The sequence below is a fragment of the Phyllostomus hastatus genome, unplaced genomic scaffold (assembly GCF_019186645.2).
Source record: "Phyllostomus hastatus isolate PE091 unplaced genomic scaffold, TTU_PhHast_1.1 phas_scaffold_78, whole genome shotgun sequence".
Classification (NCBI taxonomy): Eukaryota; Metazoa; Chordata; class Mammalia; order Chiroptera; family Phyllostomidae; genus Phyllostomus; species Phyllostomus hastatus.
In genome coordinates, this window is record NW_025334041.1 from 65,729,827 (window position 1) to 65,750,179 (window position 20,353).

At 49.6% G+C, this 20,353-nt stretch overlaps 1 protein-coding gene across 2 annotated transcripts; it reads left to right on the top strand.

The window, feature by feature from the left end:
* The first annotated feature begins 87 nt into the window (after positions 1-87).
* Positions 88-18,114, top strand: CNNM3 (cyclin and CBS domain divalent metal cation transport mediator 3). 2 transcript variants are annotated; one of them, XM_045827586.1, is made up of 9 exons: positions 88-2,426; positions 8,387-8,530; positions 9,588-9,737; positions 10,141-10,310; positions 10,486-10,582; positions 10,983-11,116; positions 11,530-11,668; positions 15,096-15,193; positions 15,670-18,114. In XM_045827586.1, exons 1-8 carry the CDS (start codon positions 1,085-1,087, stop codon positions 15,143-15,145), a joined length of 2,226 nt encoding a protein of 741 aa, XP_045683542.1. In that variant the 5' UTR covers positions 88-1,084; the 3' UTR covers positions 15,146-15,193; positions 15,670-18,114. The 2 variants fall into 2 exon arrangements, with proteins under 2 accessions (XP_045683542.1, XP_045683541.1); XM_045827585.1 differs by lacking the exon at positions 15,096-15,193 and having other exon boundaries at positions 91-2,426.
* Positions 18,115-20,353: the final 2,239 nt, after the last annotated feature.

Below are 20,353 nucleotides of genomic sequence, written 5' to 3' on the forward strand. Positions count from 1 at the left end.
GAAGTGATATTTGCAGACAAGAAGCAAGCAGGAATTAGCCAGAGAAGTCACGATAGCTATGAATTTAAAACATACATTTGAATAAAACATGGAAATGTCTTGAACCAAATGACCAGTAGGGAAAATGGCCCATGAAGGGTCAAGGAGGGACCTGCAGGTCAAGTGGCAAGTGTCTCCATTGGTGCTGCGACTAAGCAGGGGAGGGGAAATGGCGCAGATCTGAGGAAGGAGCTGGAGAAGTACAGCTGAGGCCTCTACTGTTAACAGGGAAGCACTCGGTGAGGAGCTTCACCATATTCTGGATTCTTTGTCTTTGGATATTGACAGTTCAAATGACCATTTGTGCTTTCCAAGTGTGATCCAAATTGCTGTGTCTGTCCAAAGGTTTCCTCAACAAAATTAAGTGATAGATAGGTTCTTTCCCCAGGAAGCCTGAGACCAAAGAAGTACAAGTGGAATGACAGGTCCATGAATTGCTGACAGAGCCGCTGTTGCCGAATGTGGCTAGGTGGTGACCTGGGTGGATGACGCCATATTAGGTAGGTGGCATTGAAATACAACATCCACGCCGAGTTGGGCTTTACTTTTCTCCTAGAAAACAACATGAAGTAGCGGCAAGAGTCCCGGTGGGTAGTGATCTCGTGTGTTTATATCTTTTCTTCCAAAGGCTATGTCGTCGTCCCCAGACTACAGCGAGGTTGGGAGTCATCAACAAGCATCTGCCCGAACCTTAGTTTCCTGGAGCCCAGCTCCGGATCTCCCTTCCACATCCTTGCCTCTAGTCGGCAGTTCCCAAAGCGGCACTTCTCAGAAGTCCCGCCCGGAACTTCTCAGAGCTCTAGCCAGGTCTCCCGCACGGGGACTACCACGCAGAGCGCCGCGCCCACACACCCCACAAGCCCCACAGGCCCCACCAGCCCCGCCTCGCCTCGCCCGCACGGCCTGTTTACGCCCTGGCGCAGCCTAGCCCGACCCTGGGCACGCCCCTTAGCATCGCCCATTGGCGCAGGCGGTGCGAGCGCAGCACCGATTGGCCGACAGAGGTGGAGGTAGGCTGCACGGAGGGCGAGAGGGGCAGCGGGCGATGGCGGCAGTGGCGGCGGCGGGGCTGCTGAGCTGGCTGTTGGCCTCGCTGTGCCTGGGGCACGCCGCCGGGGAGGCGGCACAGGGCCCGCGAGTGCTGGGCGTCTGCCTGGAGCAGGCCGGGGCTGCGGGCGCGTCGTGGGCACGCGGAGGGGAGGTGCCTGCTGCGCCCGAGGCCACCTTCCGCTTGCGCTTCTTCGGCTCGGGCTTAGCTAACAGCTCCTGGTCTTGGGCGGTCCCCGAGGGGGCGGGCTGCCCCGAGGGCGGGCCGGCTGCGGAGCCGGGGGAGGCGGTGGCCCCTACTGGCGAGTGGCGTGCGCTGCTGCGCCTGCGCGCCGAGGCCGAGCTCCCGCACTTGGCACTGCTGGCAGTGCGTGGGGAGCCCAGCGGCACGGCAGCTGGAGAAGCGGCGGCGACCTCCGCGGGCGAGTGGCGTGCGCTGCTGCGCCTGCGCCTGCGTGCCGAGGCCGTGCGCACGGAGCCGAGCGTCGAGGCGGCGTTCCAGGAGGCGGTGCCGTCCTGGATGCTAGGCTTCGGGGCGGCGGGGCTGCTAGCACTGGCAGCGCTGGCACGAGGCCTCCAGTTGAGCGCGCTGGTGCTGGCACCAGCCGAGGTGCAGGTGCTGCGCGAGAACGGCTCAGAGGCAGAGCGCGCAGCGGCGCGGCGCCTGGAGCCAGCGAGGCGCTGGGCCGGCTGCGTCCTTGGCGCGCTGCTGCTGTTAGCTAGCCTGGCGCAGGCGGCGCTGGCTGTGCTGCTGTACAGCGCTGCCGGCCATCGCGCCTTGCCCGCCGTGTTGGGCAGCGCAGGGCTCGCGTTCCTGGTAGCCGAGGTGTTGCCGGCCGCCGTGAGCGGACGCTGGACACTGGCTCTGGCCCCGCGCGCTCTGGCGCTCAGCCGCCTGGCTGTGCTGCTCACTTTGCCCGTGGCCTTGCCGGTGGGGCAGCTGCTGGAGCTGGCGGCGCGACCTGGGCGGCTGCGAGAGCGCGTGCTGGAGCTGGCAAGAGGCGGCGGCGACCCCTACAGCGACCTAAGCAAGGGCGTGCTGCGCTACCGGACGGTGGAGGAAGTGCTCACGCCGCTTGAGGACTGCTTTATGCTAGACGCCAGCACCGTGCTGGACTTTGGCGTTTTGGCTAGCATCATGCAGAGTGGCCACACGCGCATCCCTGTGTACGAGGAGGAGCGCTCGAACATCGTGGACATGCTCTATCTCAAGGACTTGGCCTTTGTGGATCCTGAGGACTGCACGCCGCTCAGCACCATCACCCGCTTCTACAACCACCCACTCCACTTTGTCTTCAACGACACGAAGCTAGACGCTGTTCTGGAGGAGTTCAAGCGAGGTAAAGTCCAGGAATCGTGGAGGGAACCCGAAGGCCTTCGCCCTCCCTTAGAAAAGGGATGGAGGGTTATGGAAGCCTTGGGAAGAGGGTCCCAGCCCTGTGGAAGGCAGTGAGACCTCAAAGTGGCTTTTTTTTTAATGTGGCCTTTAAAGAAGATGATGGCCTTGCAGCTTTGAGTGACTTTTTGAAATATTATTTAAAGGCTATCGTTCAGAGGGTGACATTTCTAGAGACAGCAAAACTTCCCTTTTCGTGGTAGGCCCCCAGTTCTGGGAGGTGTGTTCACTAGGCTCTAACCCGCAGCTCTTTCCCTTTCCAGGTCATTTTTATGGGCTATGGCTTTGAAGCAGGTTCAAACTCGTGGATAGAAACTTTAAAAAGTAGAAAAAACTAGTTCTCCAGATAACTTGAAGCTATTATCTATTTACATGTACAGGCATACTTTGGATATTGTGGGTTCAGTTCCAGACCACCACAATAAAGTGAGTCTTAATCTTTTTGCTGGTGGAGGATCTTGACTTCAATTTGTAAAAAATGCAACATCTGAAGAGCAATGAAGTAAGGGATACCTGTAATGTCAAAATAGCTTGGCCTGTTTCCAGGTCAGCATTGTCACTAATGGGCTGCAGCCTTCTTGATTACAGAAAAGTGAGTGATTGGCATATACTTTTTTGTTGGTGTAGATGAAGAGTCCACTTTGATTTGCCAAAAGCAACTTCATGGATACTGATTTAGCCTCTTCTTCAGCTGTCTTTAGAAAACTTCCTCTATCTTTTAGAAAAGTTTCCCCTTTTTAACCCTGTGGTCTCTCAAGTTTCCCCTCAACTACATATTTCATCTTGTTATGTATGAGCAACTCTAAGGTTGCAGGTAAAAACCAAGACTTACTCTACAATGTGAAGGTGTGGTGCTCCTCTGCAGTCCTCTGCATTGCCAGGCTTGGGTGTGCTCCTTAGAGCTTGGCTGCTCCTTGGCCACCAGCTTAAACTCCTGCAGGATGGGCATGGGACACCCCAGGATTCTGGGTGGGCTTGATCCTAAAGCCTGTGTGTGAGGCTGGGAAGTGAGCAAAGCTCCCTGATTTTCTGGCAGCTATAAGGTCTTCCACTGCAGGCTGGCCTGGGAGGTACTTGGTGAGCCCCTGACAGATGGCAAGGAGACAGCTTTGTGGTGATCACTGTGTTAACTCCTGTGTTAGCACTGCTGTATGCCAGACTCGTGAGTGTGTACATGCAGCATCACTTTTTGTGTTTTTGAGAGGCCTGAGTGTTGCATAGTTGAGTGGTTACTGTGCTTCCTGTTGGGCAGGAGGCTTTGATGGGTAGCTCTGACTGCCCTGCTAGAGAATTTGAGGGGTGGCCATGCAGCCCCTCTCAGGGGAGGGGAGCCCAGAGGAGGGGCCAGACAGAACTTCCTGGTGGTAAGTACTTCATCTAGGTCACTGTGGTCTATGAGGTGGCCCTGAAGTCAGCTGGAGAGGGTTCATTCCATCCCTCCTGTGCCACCTCCCAGCTTGAGACACTAGGGAGGCTAGACTTGACACCAGGGTGGTGCCTGTGAGCAGAGCTTGTCGCCATGACTGGTGTGGGGAACAGTGGGTGGGTGGTGGGGGTTGCAGAGGAGAGGGTGGCAGGCTGAATAGGGCCTGGAAAGGAGTCCCAAGAGAGCTTTTGGAGGTGGAATTGGAGGGTTTTAGGTTGTCAGGTGCTTGGGGGCAAGAGGAAGGAGCTGGGGAAGAGGCCTGGATTTTCACCTTCCCTGAGGCCGAGCATGGTCAGGGAAGAGGGATTGGGGCTGGGCTAGGAGTGTGTTCTGGACATTGGAGTTTGTGCAGTAGCCCTTTGGCCAAGTCTTAGAGAGCAGGTGATGTGAAATTGGAAGGATCTGAGTGGAGGTGAACATATGGTCTTGAGTGTAGCAGTGGTCCCACAACCACAGAAGGGGAGCAGAGAGCCTAACCCTGAGGGTGCATGCATGTTTTGTGAGGGCAGCAGAGGAGAGGCTGCTGAGAAGGGCCAGTGCCTCAGACCATCTGGACCTGGGCAAGAGACCACTCACCAAGGGAAGGAGAGTGATCGGAAGAGGAGGCCAGTGTTGTGCCACCTGGATCCAGCCAGCAGGGTTCCCTTGACCTTTGCACAAGTGGGTTGGGTGTTTTGGTGTAGGGTGTTGGGATGGAGTGAATGAGGGATGAGAGGTAGGTACAACAGGTATTGAAGACAGGCTTTCCATGAAGTATGGCTGCAGAAGCCAGAGACCAGTGGCTGTGAGAGGATGAGGTGGGGATTAAGATGGGCAAGTGGGTTTAGGTTTAGATGTTGTTGGAAAGGAGCCAGTAGGTAGGGATGGCCACAGGGTAGGCCACTCCTGTGCTAGTGGTGGCCTCAGAGCAGCACTGGACAGCCAAGCAGGTTTCATGCAGCCTGATGCTAACCCAGTAGCTGCCTATTAGCAACAGTTCCTCCTCCTCCTTCTACTAGTACTAGAAATTGGCGGGGGCGACTTGCAACCTGGAGGTTGAGTGGGGAGTGCTTCCTTCCCTTGCCTTCCTCCTCCTGTGGTGAGTGAGGGCCATTCTTAGGGTAGAATGACCTCCTCTTTTCTCTGAAATCCTGGAGCTTTTTCTGCTTCTCATGCAGTGCAGTTCTTTGGTGGATATCTTCTTTATAGCCCAACCCCTTTCTTTATTCTGCTTATGAACAAAAGGCATATTGCAGTCTTGAGGAGCTTTCAGAACTCTGTTCCCATCCTACCTCTCTGCCAGGAGTGTGAGGTAGTGGTGCCTCTGGATTTCCTGAAGGTTGGAGTCCCTGACATCTTGGCAGCTACCATTCTGGCTTCTGTTGCTATTGTGCTTCCAGAGCCCTGTCTCTCTGGGACTTTATAGTCTGGAAGAGTCCCCCTCCCCAGTGAGGAGCCTTCAGTCAGTGTGCAGACTTAAGGTGACACTGATTATTTTGTACCAACATTACCAGGAAGAATGAGTACTTTGGAGCCAGAATAAATAATATGTATTTCCTTGAAAGCCATCAGCCTCTGCCTTCTTTGTCAACCCCCAATGAGATAATTCAAGGACTTCAGCCAGAGGGGGGTTAGGGTAGGTGAGTTTGTCGGTCTCTGCTTTAAAGTGCCTGAGTCCTGGTTCATTGTTAAAAGTCACAGCTCTGAAGAGTCAGATCTTCCATGGGGAATGTTAGCAGTGTTCTTTCTTATGGGACAGATTCAAGCAGTTGCTTTAAAAAACAAAAGGGCAGAGGAGTTTAAACTCCAACTGAATTTTTAAAATTATCCTAGAAACTAGGATATTCAAAAGAGGGCATTTCAAAAGAGTCCTTGAGCATGCATAAAATTTATGAGTACTCTGGTGCCTGCTAACTAGCTAAATTAAACTGTAGGGCTTTTTCAGGGCTTTCTGGTCGATGTTGAGACATACCACCTGTGTCTTGCTTGTCGCCCTGGCACAAGGCAGGCCTGTGGCCATGTTTGCCAGCAGGGCCCATATTTTCAGACTGTGTATCCTCTCAGATGAAAAATAGACATAACCCCACCAACTGCCCTTTTTCTGTGTACTTCCACTGCTTTCTCACAGTTGCCTTCTGGGTCCCCTCAAACATTGTCTGGAGATGAAATCACATGGCCACTGTTTTGGGGGGCCTTCCATGTAGCAGGTCATTGAGAAAATTGTGCCTCCTTCATAGAAGTTTGAAGGCAAGAGAGAAGTTAGTCCGTTTTGTAGATAACCTGCCACGGCAAGTAGTTTCCTGGAAGAAGGGAGCTGAAATGGGTCATCTGTGCCCTTAGATGGCCATGTAGAACCTGAGCTCTGGTACCAGAATCCAAGAAGACTGCTGGTTAAAATTGTGTGTCTTGGCCTTCCTGATTTGGCCTGACAGATTGATATCATGTGGCAGGGTTCCCATGGCCCTCCTAGAAATAGCGCCTGCCTTCTGGTGTGAGCCATTCCCAACACAAATGCCAAGGGGAAGAAAGCTTCTAGAAATGCTGCAACTCCCATTCAGTGCCCATCTCCGTAGGAATGAACAGATTGTTCTGCAGGGACTCCCAGCCTTTTCCTTTGGAAAGGGCAAGATATGTAATGTATCATTTCCACCTTTAATTTTTGTCTAAACCTATTAGAGCATCATTGAGATGAAAGAGAAAGAATGATTTTTTCTTTTATTTAGATGGGCCCTGTGGGAATCACCTGAGGGGAGGGTGTTCTAAGACTGTTCTCAGTGAAAGCCAGTGAAGCATGGTGGTGAAGACAATGAACTCTGGAGCCAGCTGCTTGGGTTTGAATCCTGGTTTTGCACTTGGGTAGAGTATTGAACGTCCCTGGGCCTCGTTTTCTCTGTAAACTGTAAATGGGAATAATAGTATTATGTGCCTTAGGGAGTTGTTGGAAAGAAAGACTCAGGGTAATAAATGAGTAAAGCCATTGGTGGCCAGCACACAGTAATCACTAAAACATGCTTCTTAACCTCTCTGCAGCCAGGCTGTGCTTCACAATCAATGGCATCTCAGGTTTGATAAAATACAGTAAATCTTTTTACTCTTTTATAGCCTCATTCCTTTCTTGATCATCCTGTTAGTGGTTTACCACTACTAATAATAATACACTAATAGCATTTGGTTGAGTCTTGACGTTTTTGCATTTCATCCAACTCTGGAGCAGAGGCCTTCCTATACCAGTTTGCTGGGGCCAGGACAGTGTGGGTGGGGGGTGCTGTAGGAATGGGGTGAGTGTGCCAGATAGAGTTCCATAGAGTGTGTTTCTAAACTCTACTCATTGCATTGTAATTAAACTCAAGGAATGTAAAGGTTGATTCACACAAAAGGAACTTGACTTCTTGCTTAATCAAAAGATTCTTGAAGCAAGTACCTTCTTCATGTGCAGGTCCAGGCCAGCTCCCTGCCCAAGCTGTTTTCACTAGTAACAGAGAAGGGTGCAGCTGAGACCAGTCTGCTCTCAGGTCTCGGACCTGCACAGCCCATCTGCTACCTACCACCCATGTGTGGCTGCTGCACTCTGGACAGGTAACTAACTGGCCTGAACTGAAACGTGCTGTAGGTGCAACACACACCAAACTTCAAAGATTTGGCACAAAAAAGTAAAATATCTATTGATATGTTTATAGTGATTACATATTGAAGTGATATTTTAGCTACATTGAGTTATTACAATATATTGTCAATCCATTTCACCTGAGTCTTTTTTAATGTAGCCACTCAAAAATTTGAAATTACATATGTGGCTTGCATTGTATCTTCTTCTTTTTTTGTATAGGTAGAAAGTTTTATAGGTGAAGAACGCTTACCCAAAGCAAAGTAAATTCTTAAAGTTTCCCCAGCGCTGAGAAGCTCACATTTCCTTACTAGACAGATAAACAAGAAGGTAACCCAAGAAAGACAGGAGAAGGGGAAAGTTCCCTGCTGCTGTGCCTCCTACCACACAGTTTGGGCTCTGACTGGCTGATTACCATTTATCTTCATCCCCTGGACGAGCTTCATAGACCTTGGCTTCTGGAAATAAAGGGCAGCCTTCAGAATTAGGAAAACTGCCCTAGGAGAGTGAGTCGGGTGGGGGTGCCTTGTTGGCTCCCTCACCTAGATGGTCCCATGGAGCCTGCATTTCTGGGTTTAGTGCCTTGTGTCCTTAATTTGTGTGATGCATCCATGCCTAAGCCACATTCACGGCTTGGAGCCACACAGACCCGGGGCTGACTTTAGCTTAGGTGAGTGCAGTGTCTGGGGTTTAGGTTCCTTGAATGTGAGGTGAGGTGAGTCCTCATGAGCATGTTGAGAATCTTCAGTAAAATCCTAGAAAGGTCACGCCCAGTGCTTGGTGCTTCATAGGAACACAAATATTAGCATCTGTCCTTTTGGTGGGCTTGTGCAGGATGGGGCCGAGAAACACAGGCGCCTCCAGCACATTGTGACGTGCACATCCCTTCCCCCAGGGAAGTCCCACCTGGCCATCGTGCAGAAGGTGAACAACGAGGGTGAAGGTGACCCCTTCTATGAGGTCCTGGGCCTGGTCACCCTGGAGGACGTCATTGAGGAGATCATCAAGTCCGAGATCCTGGACGAGTCTGAGGACTACCGTGAGTCTTGCCTCCTGCAGTGTGGCTCAGCTGGTCTTTCAGGTTCACTGAGATGTGTATTTCAGGGGAACAAGTCTGGGTACAATCTCCCCTTGTGTTTCGGTTTCAGGGGATGGTGGGTCTCTGATCAGAGATGTTATCTCTGTTTTGTGTCCCCCTGTGTGGAACAGTTTTGCCCCTTTACAGGAGGGCTCACTCCTACCCATGGATGCAGAGTCGTGGCCCATCTTGGGTGGACCTGCAGTCCCAGTGCTTGGGGCTCCCTTGTTTTCTCCATTACTGAGGGGCTCGGCCCTTAATGTGCATTTCCCAGACTCTCTCCTCACACCTTTTGCTTCTTATGTGGTTTGTACATTACTGAAGTGTCTCCTCAGAGAACTCGTTCTTTGCTAAGGAGGTCTTCCCGAAAGGGAGGAGGCCTTCCCAAAAGGAGGTCTTTGCTAAGGAGGTGGCCCCAGGAGGTTACCAGGGCCATGGTTGTGCCTTAGAAGCATCTGCCTCTTAGGATGGTGGCTTAGGTCTACAGGGTTGACACGGAATCCATGCTCGATGACTGGGGCCTCTCATGGCACTTAGGACACTGGGCCACCCACCCTTGTGTGCTGTAAAGTGAATTGCTTTGCCCGTGCATGCATCCCACAATGCAGCATTGTTAGTTTTGTTTCTTGACTGCCTCAGGCACGGGGCCACTGGGTTAGCTGCCATCATGTAGCACCGGGCTTCCTCCAGTGCCTACTTTTTGGGGAGCAGTCTTCTAGTGACCACAGGTGCCTATCACTTTGCTGCTTCTTTGTGTCATGTCAGCATTATCTTGCTCCAATTCCAAGGAGAGGTACAGTCTTTGCTAGTCCTTCCTCGGGTGTGACTGCAATATAGGCTACTTGCCCTCTGTCCTGAGTATCAGGATTACTGTGTGGTGGCATTGACATCTGGGTACAATCTCAAGAGCCAAGAATGTGTGTCTGGGGGTCTGAGTTGTCCCCCAGGAGCCCCCAGTCTTGTGGAGGGGGTGCGGGCAACATACTGGTGCCTAAGCCCCTTCTGCTCACCATCCCAGAAGACACCATGGTGAGGAAGAAGCCTGCTTCTCTCAGCGCCCCTCTCAGACGGAAAGAGGAGTTTTCCTTGTTCAAGGTGTCTGACGATGAGCATAAAGTGAAAATCTCGCCTCAGCTGCTCTTGGCCACCCAGCGCTTCCTTTCCCGAGGTGAGGGTGAAGGGTATGCCTTGTCCCCACTCTCTTGCTAGTCATCCAGTGTGTCAGGTGACCCCCCCACCCCACCCCCCAGGGCAGACATGGACTGCTCCATCCCCAATAAGAAGGAGAACATCCAGGAGAACCTTGGGGCTTCTCCTGGCTGCCCTGTCAGTAGAGATACTCTTCTGGACACTCAGGTTGCCTGAGGGGGCAGCTCCTCTGTGCCAAACAGCTGAAAGCCAGGGCCAGGCTGGTGCTGCCTGTGGTGTATGTGGCTGCCCGTTCCTTGTGTTGGGAAGGAGACTTGGCTCAAGGGCCAGCCAGGACATTCCAGGTGGGCAGCAAGAGTCAGTGTGGTTACACAGGCCAGTCAGGGCCCAGTGGCCACTTCTCTTCTCTCTGCCCTGGGCAGAGGTGGATGTGTTTAGCCCATTACGAATCTCCGAGAAGGTCCTGCTGCACCTGCTGAGGCACCCCATCGTCAACCAGGAGGTGAGGTTTGACGAGAACAACCGCCTGGCTGCACATCATTACCTGTACCAGCGCAGCCAGCCTGTGGATTACTTCGTCCTCATTCTGCAGGTAACCAGGAGCCTGGGCCAGGCCCCCACCTGACCAGAAAGCAGGGAAGGGTCTGAGAGAAGGAGGCACATCTAGGTGCATCCCTGCATAATCAGAGTGGGTGCTTTCTGCTTGTGCACCCTTCTGGCAGGAACGGTAGTGTGTACGCCTCTGTGTCTCTCCCTCCACCTCCCAGGGCAGGGTTGAGGTGGAGATTGGGAAGGAGGGCCTGAAGTTCGAGAACGGGGCCTTCACCTATTACGGCGTGTCTGCCCTGACCGTGCCATCCTCGGGTAAGCTGCAGCCCCTCCTGAATGAAGGCTGGGCTGGCCATTGGGCTCTTCCCGTACTCGAGCTGGGGCCCCGGGGCCAGGGTTCTGCCCTTTCTTCCTCCAGCGCTTGAGCCTCCTTCAAGGTGATCTACTTCAGGACCTGCTGGATTTCCTACTCTAAGCGTCATGGAGCAGGAAGGGGCAGCATGTTTTCAGGGCATGTCTTTGCTGCTCACCCCCATCCCTGTAAAACTTCTCCCTGGAGGAAGTATGTTTGCCAATTCTCCAAAGTTCTGGTCGCAGTCCCTCCCCGGTGTGATTATTGGGTGGATCTTAGAGGCTGTGCAGTTGGCCCCCACCAGAGTGGGGCCTGCCCGGCTCCCAGCATGGCTTCCCCATCACTGATTGTTCCTTTCACTAGTTCACCAGTCCCCAGTGTCCTCGCTTCAGTCCCTCCGACATGACCTGCAGCCTGAGCCAGCTGACGGCACCCACTTGTCCACGTATTGTCCTGACTACACTGTGAGGGCTCTCTCTGACCTGCAGTTCATCAAGGTTTGGGCTGCTCATTGATGCTGGCTTCTAACCAGCTTTGTGTCCCCAAGGGGCTAGACCACCTAGTTACCAGTTTATGTGAATTGAGGGTAAATTCCAGTGGAGTCAGTCTGAGATGTCCCAGAGCAAACCTTGAACTTGCTCTGCATAATGATGGCCTTGGCTCCCCAGGGGCCCCCTCTGACCACTGCTGATCTGGTCCCATCTCTGGGCCTACATACCCAGTTTCTAGATGAGATCTTAAAGGCACTTTGCTTGAATGCTCTCTTCTGCCCTTAGCTAGGCTATGGTTCTTTCTCCTCATCCTGCCCAGTGTGACTCTCCCACCTGGTTCAGGTGCTTGTGGGCAAGAGGTGGGCATGGGGGGTATGGCCACATGCCTCACCTGCCCAGTAATGCACTCTGTCCTCCAGGTCACACGACTACAGTACCTCAATGCGCTCCTGGCTACCCGGGCCCAGAACCTGCCTCCGTCCCCTGAGAACTTGGACCTCCAGGTCATTTCAGGCAGCCAGACCAGGCTCCTCAGTGACAGGACAGCCTCAGCAGCAGGTGAGCCTGCACGGCCACGTTCCACTTGTGTCAATGAAGAAGGCATGTGCCGTGCCCTTCCCGGTCCGTGCTGCTGGCGCACACAGACTTGCTCTCTCTACACTCGCTCCACCCTGCATTCTTTTGTCTTCCTCCTTTTTTGTCCCCAGCTTCTTTTTTTCTTGCTGTTTATTTTACTTTTATTTTTATTTTTACTTAGAAAGAGAGGAAGGGAGGGAGAAAGAGAAGGGAGAAACATTCATCGGTTGCCTCTCATGTGCTCCCCGACCAGGGACTGAACCTGCAACCCAGGCATATGCCCTGACTGGGAATCGAACTGGCGACCTTTTGCTTCAAGGGATGACACCTGACCAACTGAGCCACACCAGTCAGGGCTTCTTGCTGTTTTTTATAGCTCAGATGACACTGAGCCATAATAATAGACCAATAGGTACTTGAGTATATTAAGTCAACATTTTCTCTTGAGGCCCTGTTAGGATGATTGACTGAGTTAAAGAACACTTGTTAAGTGGGAATAAGATCAAGTTCAGAATCTCTGTTGGCCATTTAGAATTAGGGTTAGGTCACCTGGAAAATGAAGATTTGGGTCACCAGTGGGTCTAGCTTAGAAGGCGGATGACTGGTGGGCACCTTCCCAGCTAGAAAGGGCACCTGAGGCCTGTGGTTAAATCACACTCGTGTTTAAAGCAGGCTGTGAGTTCTCCTGGTCCTACTGTGTACAGGAGGAGGGTGTTGCAAGGCTCGACTCTGTGATGAGATGGTAGCCCCATCATGCACATCTAAGGAGGGAGGGTGCAGAGCAGCCTGTGAAGGGTGGGCTTTGGGGAGGAGTGGTCAGTGCCTGGGAACTTTCTTGTCCTTGTTGATCAGGTTCTTTTATTATGATTGAGCTCCTAGGTTAGGGCAAGAGATATGGCAGTGGTTGGCATTCCTGGAGAAGTATGTGGGGCTTTGGAGAGGCTGTGGAAGGGAATGCAGGCCTCAGGGCCTGACCCCTGCCATGGGGACACGGGGCTCTTAGTGAACACTTATGTGCTGAGCACTGCTCAGCGCTTTCTTTATCCTCACTCATGTGAGAGCACTTCCCTGAAGTTTGAGAGGGGGTAGTTGTTGTGCCCATTTTCCAGATGAAGAATTAGAGGCAGAGACAGACTCAGGCACTCTGGCCTGGAGCCTGTGCATGTCCTTGGTCTCTAGGCTGTGGTGGAACAGCTCTGTTTACTCAGGCCCATGCATGAGAACACAGTGTGTTCTTATAGCAGAAAGGTACTTTTTGAGAGGCGATGTACAGATGCAAGGGACATCAGACTCCCATGTTGGGCCCCTTTGGTGGCTCAGCCCAGTGCCCCGTCCCTGGGTGCTGGGCAAAGGGTCTCAGATGGTGTGTGTGCCTCAGCCCCACAGGTAGGCTGGCCCAGGACCCCTCCCGAGTGAACATCCATGCCGTCCTGTGGGACTGGTGGCACTCCTGTGTGTATTGCTGCGATGTCCTTTGATTTTATGACATCCCCTTGCATAGAGGTTTTCCCTGTTGCACTAGACTTGTGTCTCAAAAACCAAGACATTCGTTTGCAAGCCTTTTGGTTTTGGTTTTCCTGCATGGGAGCTGTTCCTGGCTCTGTCTGCTGCCCAGACTGCGTGTGTCACATTCATGGTGAGCCTGAGAGCGATGGTTTTCTCTTCGTTTTATCCTTTACCAGATACCCAGAGACTTTTCTTTCTTTTCTCTCTCTCTTTTTCTTTTTTCTCTTTTTCTTTTCTTTTTTTCTTTTTTCTCTTTTCTTTTCTTTTCTTCTTTTCTTTTCTTTTCTTTCTCTTCCCTCCCTTCCCTCCCTTCCCTTCCCCCCCTCCTCCCTTCCTCCCTCCCTTCCTCCCTTCCTCCCTCCCTCCCTCCCTCCCTTCCTCCCTCCCTCCCTCCCTTCCTTCCTTCCTTCCTTCCTTCCTTCCTTCCTTCCTTCCTTCCGTCCTTCCCCTCACCTGAGGATACTTTTTAATTGCTTTTAGAAAGAGAGGAAGAGAGAGAGAAAAACATCAATCGTTTTAGGGATCGTACTCACCTGGACAGAGGATTAAACTAGCAGCCTAGGCATGTACCTTGACAGGGAATTGAACGTGCAACCTTTTTTTTGGGGGGGGCGGGGTAAAGATTTTACTTATTTATTTATTTTTAGAGAGGGAAGGGAGGGAGATAGAGAGAGAGAGAGAAACACCAATGTGCAGTTGCTGGGGGTCATGGCCTGCAACCCAGGCATGTACCCTGACTGGGAATGGAGCCTGTGACACTTTGGTTCGCAGCCAGGGCTCAAACCTATAACCTTTTGGTAGTGGGATGATGCTCTAACCAACTGAGCCACACTGGCCAGGGCCTCAGAGGTTTTTGTTTGTTTTTTATTCATTAGAGAGAGAGAGAGAAATGGGGGAAACATTGATTTGTTGATTTGTTGTTCCACTTATTTACGCATTCACTGGTTGATTCTTGTGTGTGCCCTGACCAGGGATTGAACCCACAACCTTGGCATGTTGAAATAACGCTCTAACCAACTTAGCTAGCCAGCCAGGGCCTCCTCAGAGGTTTTTAAAATCCTTTTTTGGCTTCAGCTGTTCATTAGGCAGTTGTGTAAGAGAGTCACGTGTAGTGTCTCTGTGGGTCATTTCTTCTTTGTAATGGGTTATTGTCTCCTTCTATAGTCATATTGTGGGTTTTTTCCTCCTGCATGTGGCTTGACTTTTATCCCATGAGACTTGCCCCTTGTCTTTCTGCCCCTGGCCTTGGACCTCTGGCATCTTGCTGCAGTTTCTCTGTTACCCTGGAGGGTTTCCTGTTGCTACACGCATGAAGGTTTCACCGTGCACTGCTTCAATAGGATGGGTCAGAGCTGCCACTGGGTGACTTTGCCACTGGGTTCCCATGCAGAGAGGTGCCTTTATTTACATGCTTAGAGAGCATGGTGATTTTTGACTGCTTATACCAGGATTGGCAAAGAGGACAAAGGTTGAATCTGGCACGCTGTTTGGTCCTGTAAATGAAGTTTTATTAGATCCAGCTCTTTTTTCACAGATTGTATGTGGCTGCCTTTGAACTACAATGGAGTCAAATTGTTGTCGTAGAGACCATATGACTTGCAAAACCTAAAAATATTAGTCCTTTACAGAAACAGTTTTCTAGTGTCTGACCTGCCATTTCAAATTTGAAGTAACACCTCCACATTGAGCTTTCACAGAACTGGATTTCCCAGGGAAAGTCCACTGAAGACTCTCCCTGCCCTGACCCTCTTGTTCTGAGCAGCCGGAAACAGTGTCTGCGCGCCTCTGCCTCGGCTCTCCTGCCCAGCAAGTGCCGGTCTGCTTGGGGCCACGGGCAGAGGCTCTGGGGGGTCGCCTCAATAGCCTGCCTCCTCTTCTCTCTTTCTCTCTGCTCTCTCTCTAGCTTGCCCAGTAGATGTTTCCTTCTTTGGCACATTTGGAAACTGGATTTGATAATTGACTGGACTAGTGAACATTTTTTGTTTTAAGAAAACACCCAAGGTAAATATCTTTCTTTTGCTTTGCTTTGCTTTCCCAGCCGTTTAGCTGCTAGGAGGAGCACAGAAACTGCTTCCCTGGCCTGGGAGGCATTTCTCTGAGGATGGGCCTGGGTCCTTCCTGTCCCTTCTTGCTACTTTTCATTTCATCTTTCTAGAAGATAGAAGGACTCATGGAAAACCTTCCCATCCATGAAACCTAAAGCTCCTTTCCAGGGCAGGCTGCCCTTGCCCAGCATTATGGCCTTGGCCTCCAGTGTGCAGAACCCCAGCCCCTGCTTTGCTGCCTCTCAGTGATGACACCTGCCCTTGCAGTGGTGACTCTGAGGTGGAGTCAGGCTGGCCATTTTCCTAACCAATCACTCCCAAGTCTGCTGCAATATATGCTGTGGCACCTCTGCCTGACCTGACGCTTTGTGTCCTAAAGAGGGTTGTCACTCTTTACTGACTGTGATATTCTCCTTTCCTTCTCTCCTGTAGGGTCCAACCACGGCAGACCCAGCCTCCCAGCAGAGGAGAGCCCTGGGCGGAACCCAGGAGTTTAACTGCTTGCCAGGCAGCCCCAGGTCTGGGGAATAGACAAGCACGTGGGGAATGGAGAGAGTACAGCTGCGGAGCAGCTTCCTACCAGCCTGTCCTCATCCCCTCCCGGCCACGTTTTAGATGGCCCTTACAGATGTTGGTCCTGAGCTGTTCTCAGAACCAGGTGTCAGTGCCAGGAGCATTCAGGAGGTCCTGCCTCCTTTAGGAAATGGGGGTCAGCAAGGCACAGCCCCCCAGGCCTGCTTCTGAAGGGAGTCAAAGGAACACCGTCATTTCTGTTTTACGGGCCCAGCCTTCTCCCAGTGACAGTACAGTGTGTCTGTACCCTTTGGGCCAACCCAGGATGTGAGTACACAATTACTGCCTTTGTGTGGCCGTGACCTGTACTCACTTTACTCCTAATCTGCCAGTCTTCTGCTGCTGGCAGCACTATCTGAGCAAACCAAGAGCACCAGTTTTGGCTGGGGGTTCAGATCCATGGCCTTGGCTGTGGCGAACTTTGTGGCTTTCCTGACAGTGCCACATTTCAGAGCACACCCCAGCCTGTCCTATGTGCCAAACCTGGAAGCACGATTCTTCACAAGTCTGTGCCACTAGTCCTGCCCCTCCTGTGGAGGTGACTTCTCTGACCCTTACAGAGCCCTGAGCATGCCAGCTGGCCCCTGGGGGACTGAGAAGGCCTGCTGTTCTGCTGCGCCCCTGCCTGTCCTGCTTAGTGGCCATTAACAGTATTGTCACTTTGTGTTTTAACAAGAGGTCAAGTATGAGAGGAAGGGCTCTTCTGCTGCACCTGATCCTTCCTTCCTTGTCAGATCCAGGGAGAGTAACTAACTGTTAGACACCATCACACTGTCTTCCTGGCCCTCGGTGGGGGACCGTGTGAGTGAGTGCATGGAGGGCAGCGCGGGAGGGGAGGGCTGGAGGAGGACCAGGTGGGTGGGTCACCGTGATCTTTCTTTAAAAAACAAAACATGAAATCAGAGTTTTTCTATATCTCTGAAACATTTTAAGCTCGTTGCCTATTTCCTGTCTCTAGCTATTGGGTTTTAGAGAATTGGGAACAAGAAGGCATGTCTTTTTCTTCTGGTTTACCTCTGTTTACCGTCCACAGTTCTTTGTGTGGAAACGGGGGCATCACAGGGACCTAAGGATCTTAGAATGGGTAGGGTGAGAGGAAGATTTCTGGAAAATTTCTCAGGAATTTGGGTCCTTATCTGGGATAAACGGGAGTGAAGGTCTCAAAACAACAGTAGTGTGCTTGCTGAGAAGTTGTTCTTACGGAATCTACTCCAAGAGCGAAATCCCAGGTGGAAAACAGATACAGCAGGTCCTTGAATAATATCTCATTCTAATGTGGATGAGATGCCCTAGGAACTTAACTCTTGCTTATACCGATCAGCCTGTGGTAAAATTTATTTTGTTGTAGTTGGCTTGCTTAAGCAGAACCCATTTGATATTAAGTGAGGGCTTATTGTACTTTAAAATCATTTTTCTCCAGAACAGTGGTTCTTCCCCTTGGCTGCACATTAGAATCACCTGGCAAGTTAAAAACACTGAGACTTGGGCCCACCCCAGGATTTAGCATCAGGATCTTATTTTTTTTTAAATAATTTTAGATTCATAGAAGAGTTCCACATACTTCCCCTTCATCTAGCTTTCCCTAATGTTAATATCTTACGTCACCTCAGTACCTTTAGCAAAACTAAGAGATTAACATTGGTACAAAGAGAACTAAATGGCACTTTATTTGGATTTTACCAGTTTTTCTAATGTCCTCTTTCAGTCACAGGATCCAATCCAGGATACCAGTTTGCGTTTAGAGCTATTGCCTTATTTTTCTCTTTGTTGAAATAATTACAGATTCATAGCAAGTTGCAAAGATAGAGGTACCCTTCACCCTGTTTTCCTCAATGGTTACATCTTTCATAGTTACAGTACAGAATCAAGCCAGGAATCAGACACTGGGCAGAGAGGGTGCATCGTTCTGTATCATCTCACATGGAGCTTTGTGTAACCCCCACTACAATCTAGACACAACTGTCCCATCAACACCAGGATGTCCCTCCAACTACCCTTTCAGAGCCACCCCCTACCCTCCACCCCCCAGCCACCATCCCTGATCCCTGGTAACCAGTGATGTGCCTGTCATCTCTGTAATTTTAAGAATGTAACGTAAGTGGGATCATACAGTGTGCAGCCATTTGGGACTGGCTTTCCTGGGTGCATGCCGTGAAGGTCCATCCAGGTGGTTGGCATGTGTCAGCAGTTCATCCCTTTGGTGGTTGCATGGTGTTCCGTGGTGTATGCTCATTGTTCCAGTTAAGGACACCTAGGTGGCTTCCAGTTCTTGCCTCTCCCAAATAAAGCTGCTATGAACATTCATTACAGGTTTTTGTGTAAACATTGGTTTCTTTCTTTGAGGTAAATATCTAGTAGTATAATTACTAGATTATATGACCATTGCGTGTTTGGTTTTTAAAAACTGACTTTCAGAGTGGCTGAACAATTTTACATCCCCACCAGCAATGTATGAGTGACCCAGGTTCTTTGAATGCTTGTCAACATTTGTTACTGTCACTGTATTTTATTTTAGCCATTCTGGTAGGTATGTAGTGATATCTCATTGTGATTTCATTTGCATTAACATAATGACCAATGTATATCTCTTCATGTGCTTTCACTATGTGAGATATCTATACATGTCTTTTGCTCACTTTCTCATTGGATTGTTTAATTTTTTACTGTGGAGTTTTAAGAGTTCTTAATGTATATTCTAAATACTAGTCTTTTATCAAGGTTTTGGTTTACAAATATTTTCTCCCACTCTGTAGCTTATTTTCTCATCCTCTAAACAGGGTATTTTACAGAGCAGACGTTTTTAATTTTGATCAAGTCCAATTTATTGATTTTTTTCTTTTATAGATTTTGTTTTTGGTATCATGGCTAAGAATCTTTTGCCTCCTGCTAGATTATCTCCTATGTATGTGTGGTTTTTTTCCTAAACTTTATAAATTTGTTTTACATTTATGTCTGATCCATTTTGAGTTAATTTTTGCATAAGGTATGACACAGGCCAGGGTTAAAGATTTTATTTTAGTTTCAGAGAGAGGGGAAGGGAGGGAGAAAGAGAGGGAGAGAAACATCGGTGTGTGGTTGCCTCTCACATGCCCCCCAACTGGGGACCTGGCCAATAGCTCAGGCATGTGCCCTTATTGGGAATGAACTGGTGACCTTTCGGTTCACAAGCTGACACTCAATCCACCAAGCTACAGCAGCCAGGACAGGTCAGGGTTTGTTTTTTTTTTTTTTTTTTAATTTGCATTTTACTGTTTACTAATTAGATTGAACGTTTTTTTATATGTTGATGGGCAGTTCATGTTTTCTCTTCTGGGAAATGCCTATTCATGTCTTTTGCCCTTTTTCCTGTTCACAATAGTTGTTTATAAATACAAATTATGGATTTGTAGGATAAAGTTGCTGCAAAAAGTTACCTCAGTTTGTTTAGCTTACCATTTTACTTATTGTGTCTTTTGGTAAATAGTTATTCTTAACTTTTCTGCAGTCAGATTTATCAAGTATTTTCTTTCATGGTTTGTTTCCCGTGTCTTAGTAAATTCTTCCCTATCCTAAGGTCGTAAAAATATTTTTCTACATTACCCGTCTATAAACACACATGTAGACACACTTAAATGTCAGACTCACCAGAAATTGATAGGTATGTGCACTGTTCAGTTTCCTTTATTTTTCCCCAAATGGGTAACCAAGCATTCTAGGTCTATACACTGGACTAGCACATCTTTTCCCTCTGCTCTGCACTGCCCTCTCTCATAAATCAGATGCTCACTCACATGTGTATTGACTTGGTATGCTGCATCTTTACTATATTATTTGTTGTTGTTCCTAATAATCTTTAACAGTGGCGTCTTTAGGGTTTTCTACATGTGGTGTCATGTCATCTGCAAATACTGACAGTGTTACTCCCCAATTTGGATGCGTTGTATTTCTTTTTCTTGCCTAATTGCTCTGCCTAGGGCTTCCAGTACTAAGTTGAATAACAGTGGTAAGGTGAGAGTGGGCATCCTTATCTTGTCCCTCATCTTGGAAGAAAAGTTGTCAGTTTTCTACCACTGAGCATATTAGGTGAGGCTTTGTCAAAAGTGGTCTTTTTATTTGAGATGCTTCCCTTCAATACTCATTTTATTGACTGTTTTAATCATCAGTGGGTGTTGCATCTTGTCGAAGGCTTTCTCAACATCTATTAATATGATTATGTGACTTTTGTCTTTTTATTTAGTTAATGTATATTGCATTAATCAGTTTGCATGTGTTGAATCATCTTTCTGTCCCAGGAATAAACCCTCCTGATTGTGATGCATGTGATCTTTCTAATATTTTGTTGTATTTGATTTGCTGGAATTTTGTTTAGGATTTTTGCATCTGTGCTCATCAGAGAGATTGGTCTTCAGTGTTCTTGTAGTGTGTTTGCCTGATTTTGGTATCAGGGAAATGTTAGCTACATAAAATGAATTAGGAAATATTCTCTCTTCAAATTTTTTTGGAAGAATTTGAGAAGGATAGGTATTACGTATTCTCTAAATGTTTGGGTAGACTTCCTAATGGA

What these genes read in the sequence shown, in the direction of transcription:
- CNNM3 (XM_045827585.1), top strand. Translation starts at nt 1,085, where the DNA reads ATGGCGGCAGTGGCGGCGGCGGGGCTGCTGAGCTGGCTGTTGGCCTCG. An exon ending in TCTGGAGGAGTTCAAGCGAG is followed by an intron (nt 2,427 to 8,386) that starts GTAAAGTCCAGG and finishes CCCTTCCCCCAG; the next exon opens with GGAAGTCCCACCTGGCCATC. An exon ending in ACTTCGTCCTCATTCTGCAG is followed by an intron (nt 10,311 to 10,485) that starts GTAACCAGGAGC and finishes TCCACCTCCCAG; the next exon opens with GGCAGGGTTGAGGTGGAGAT.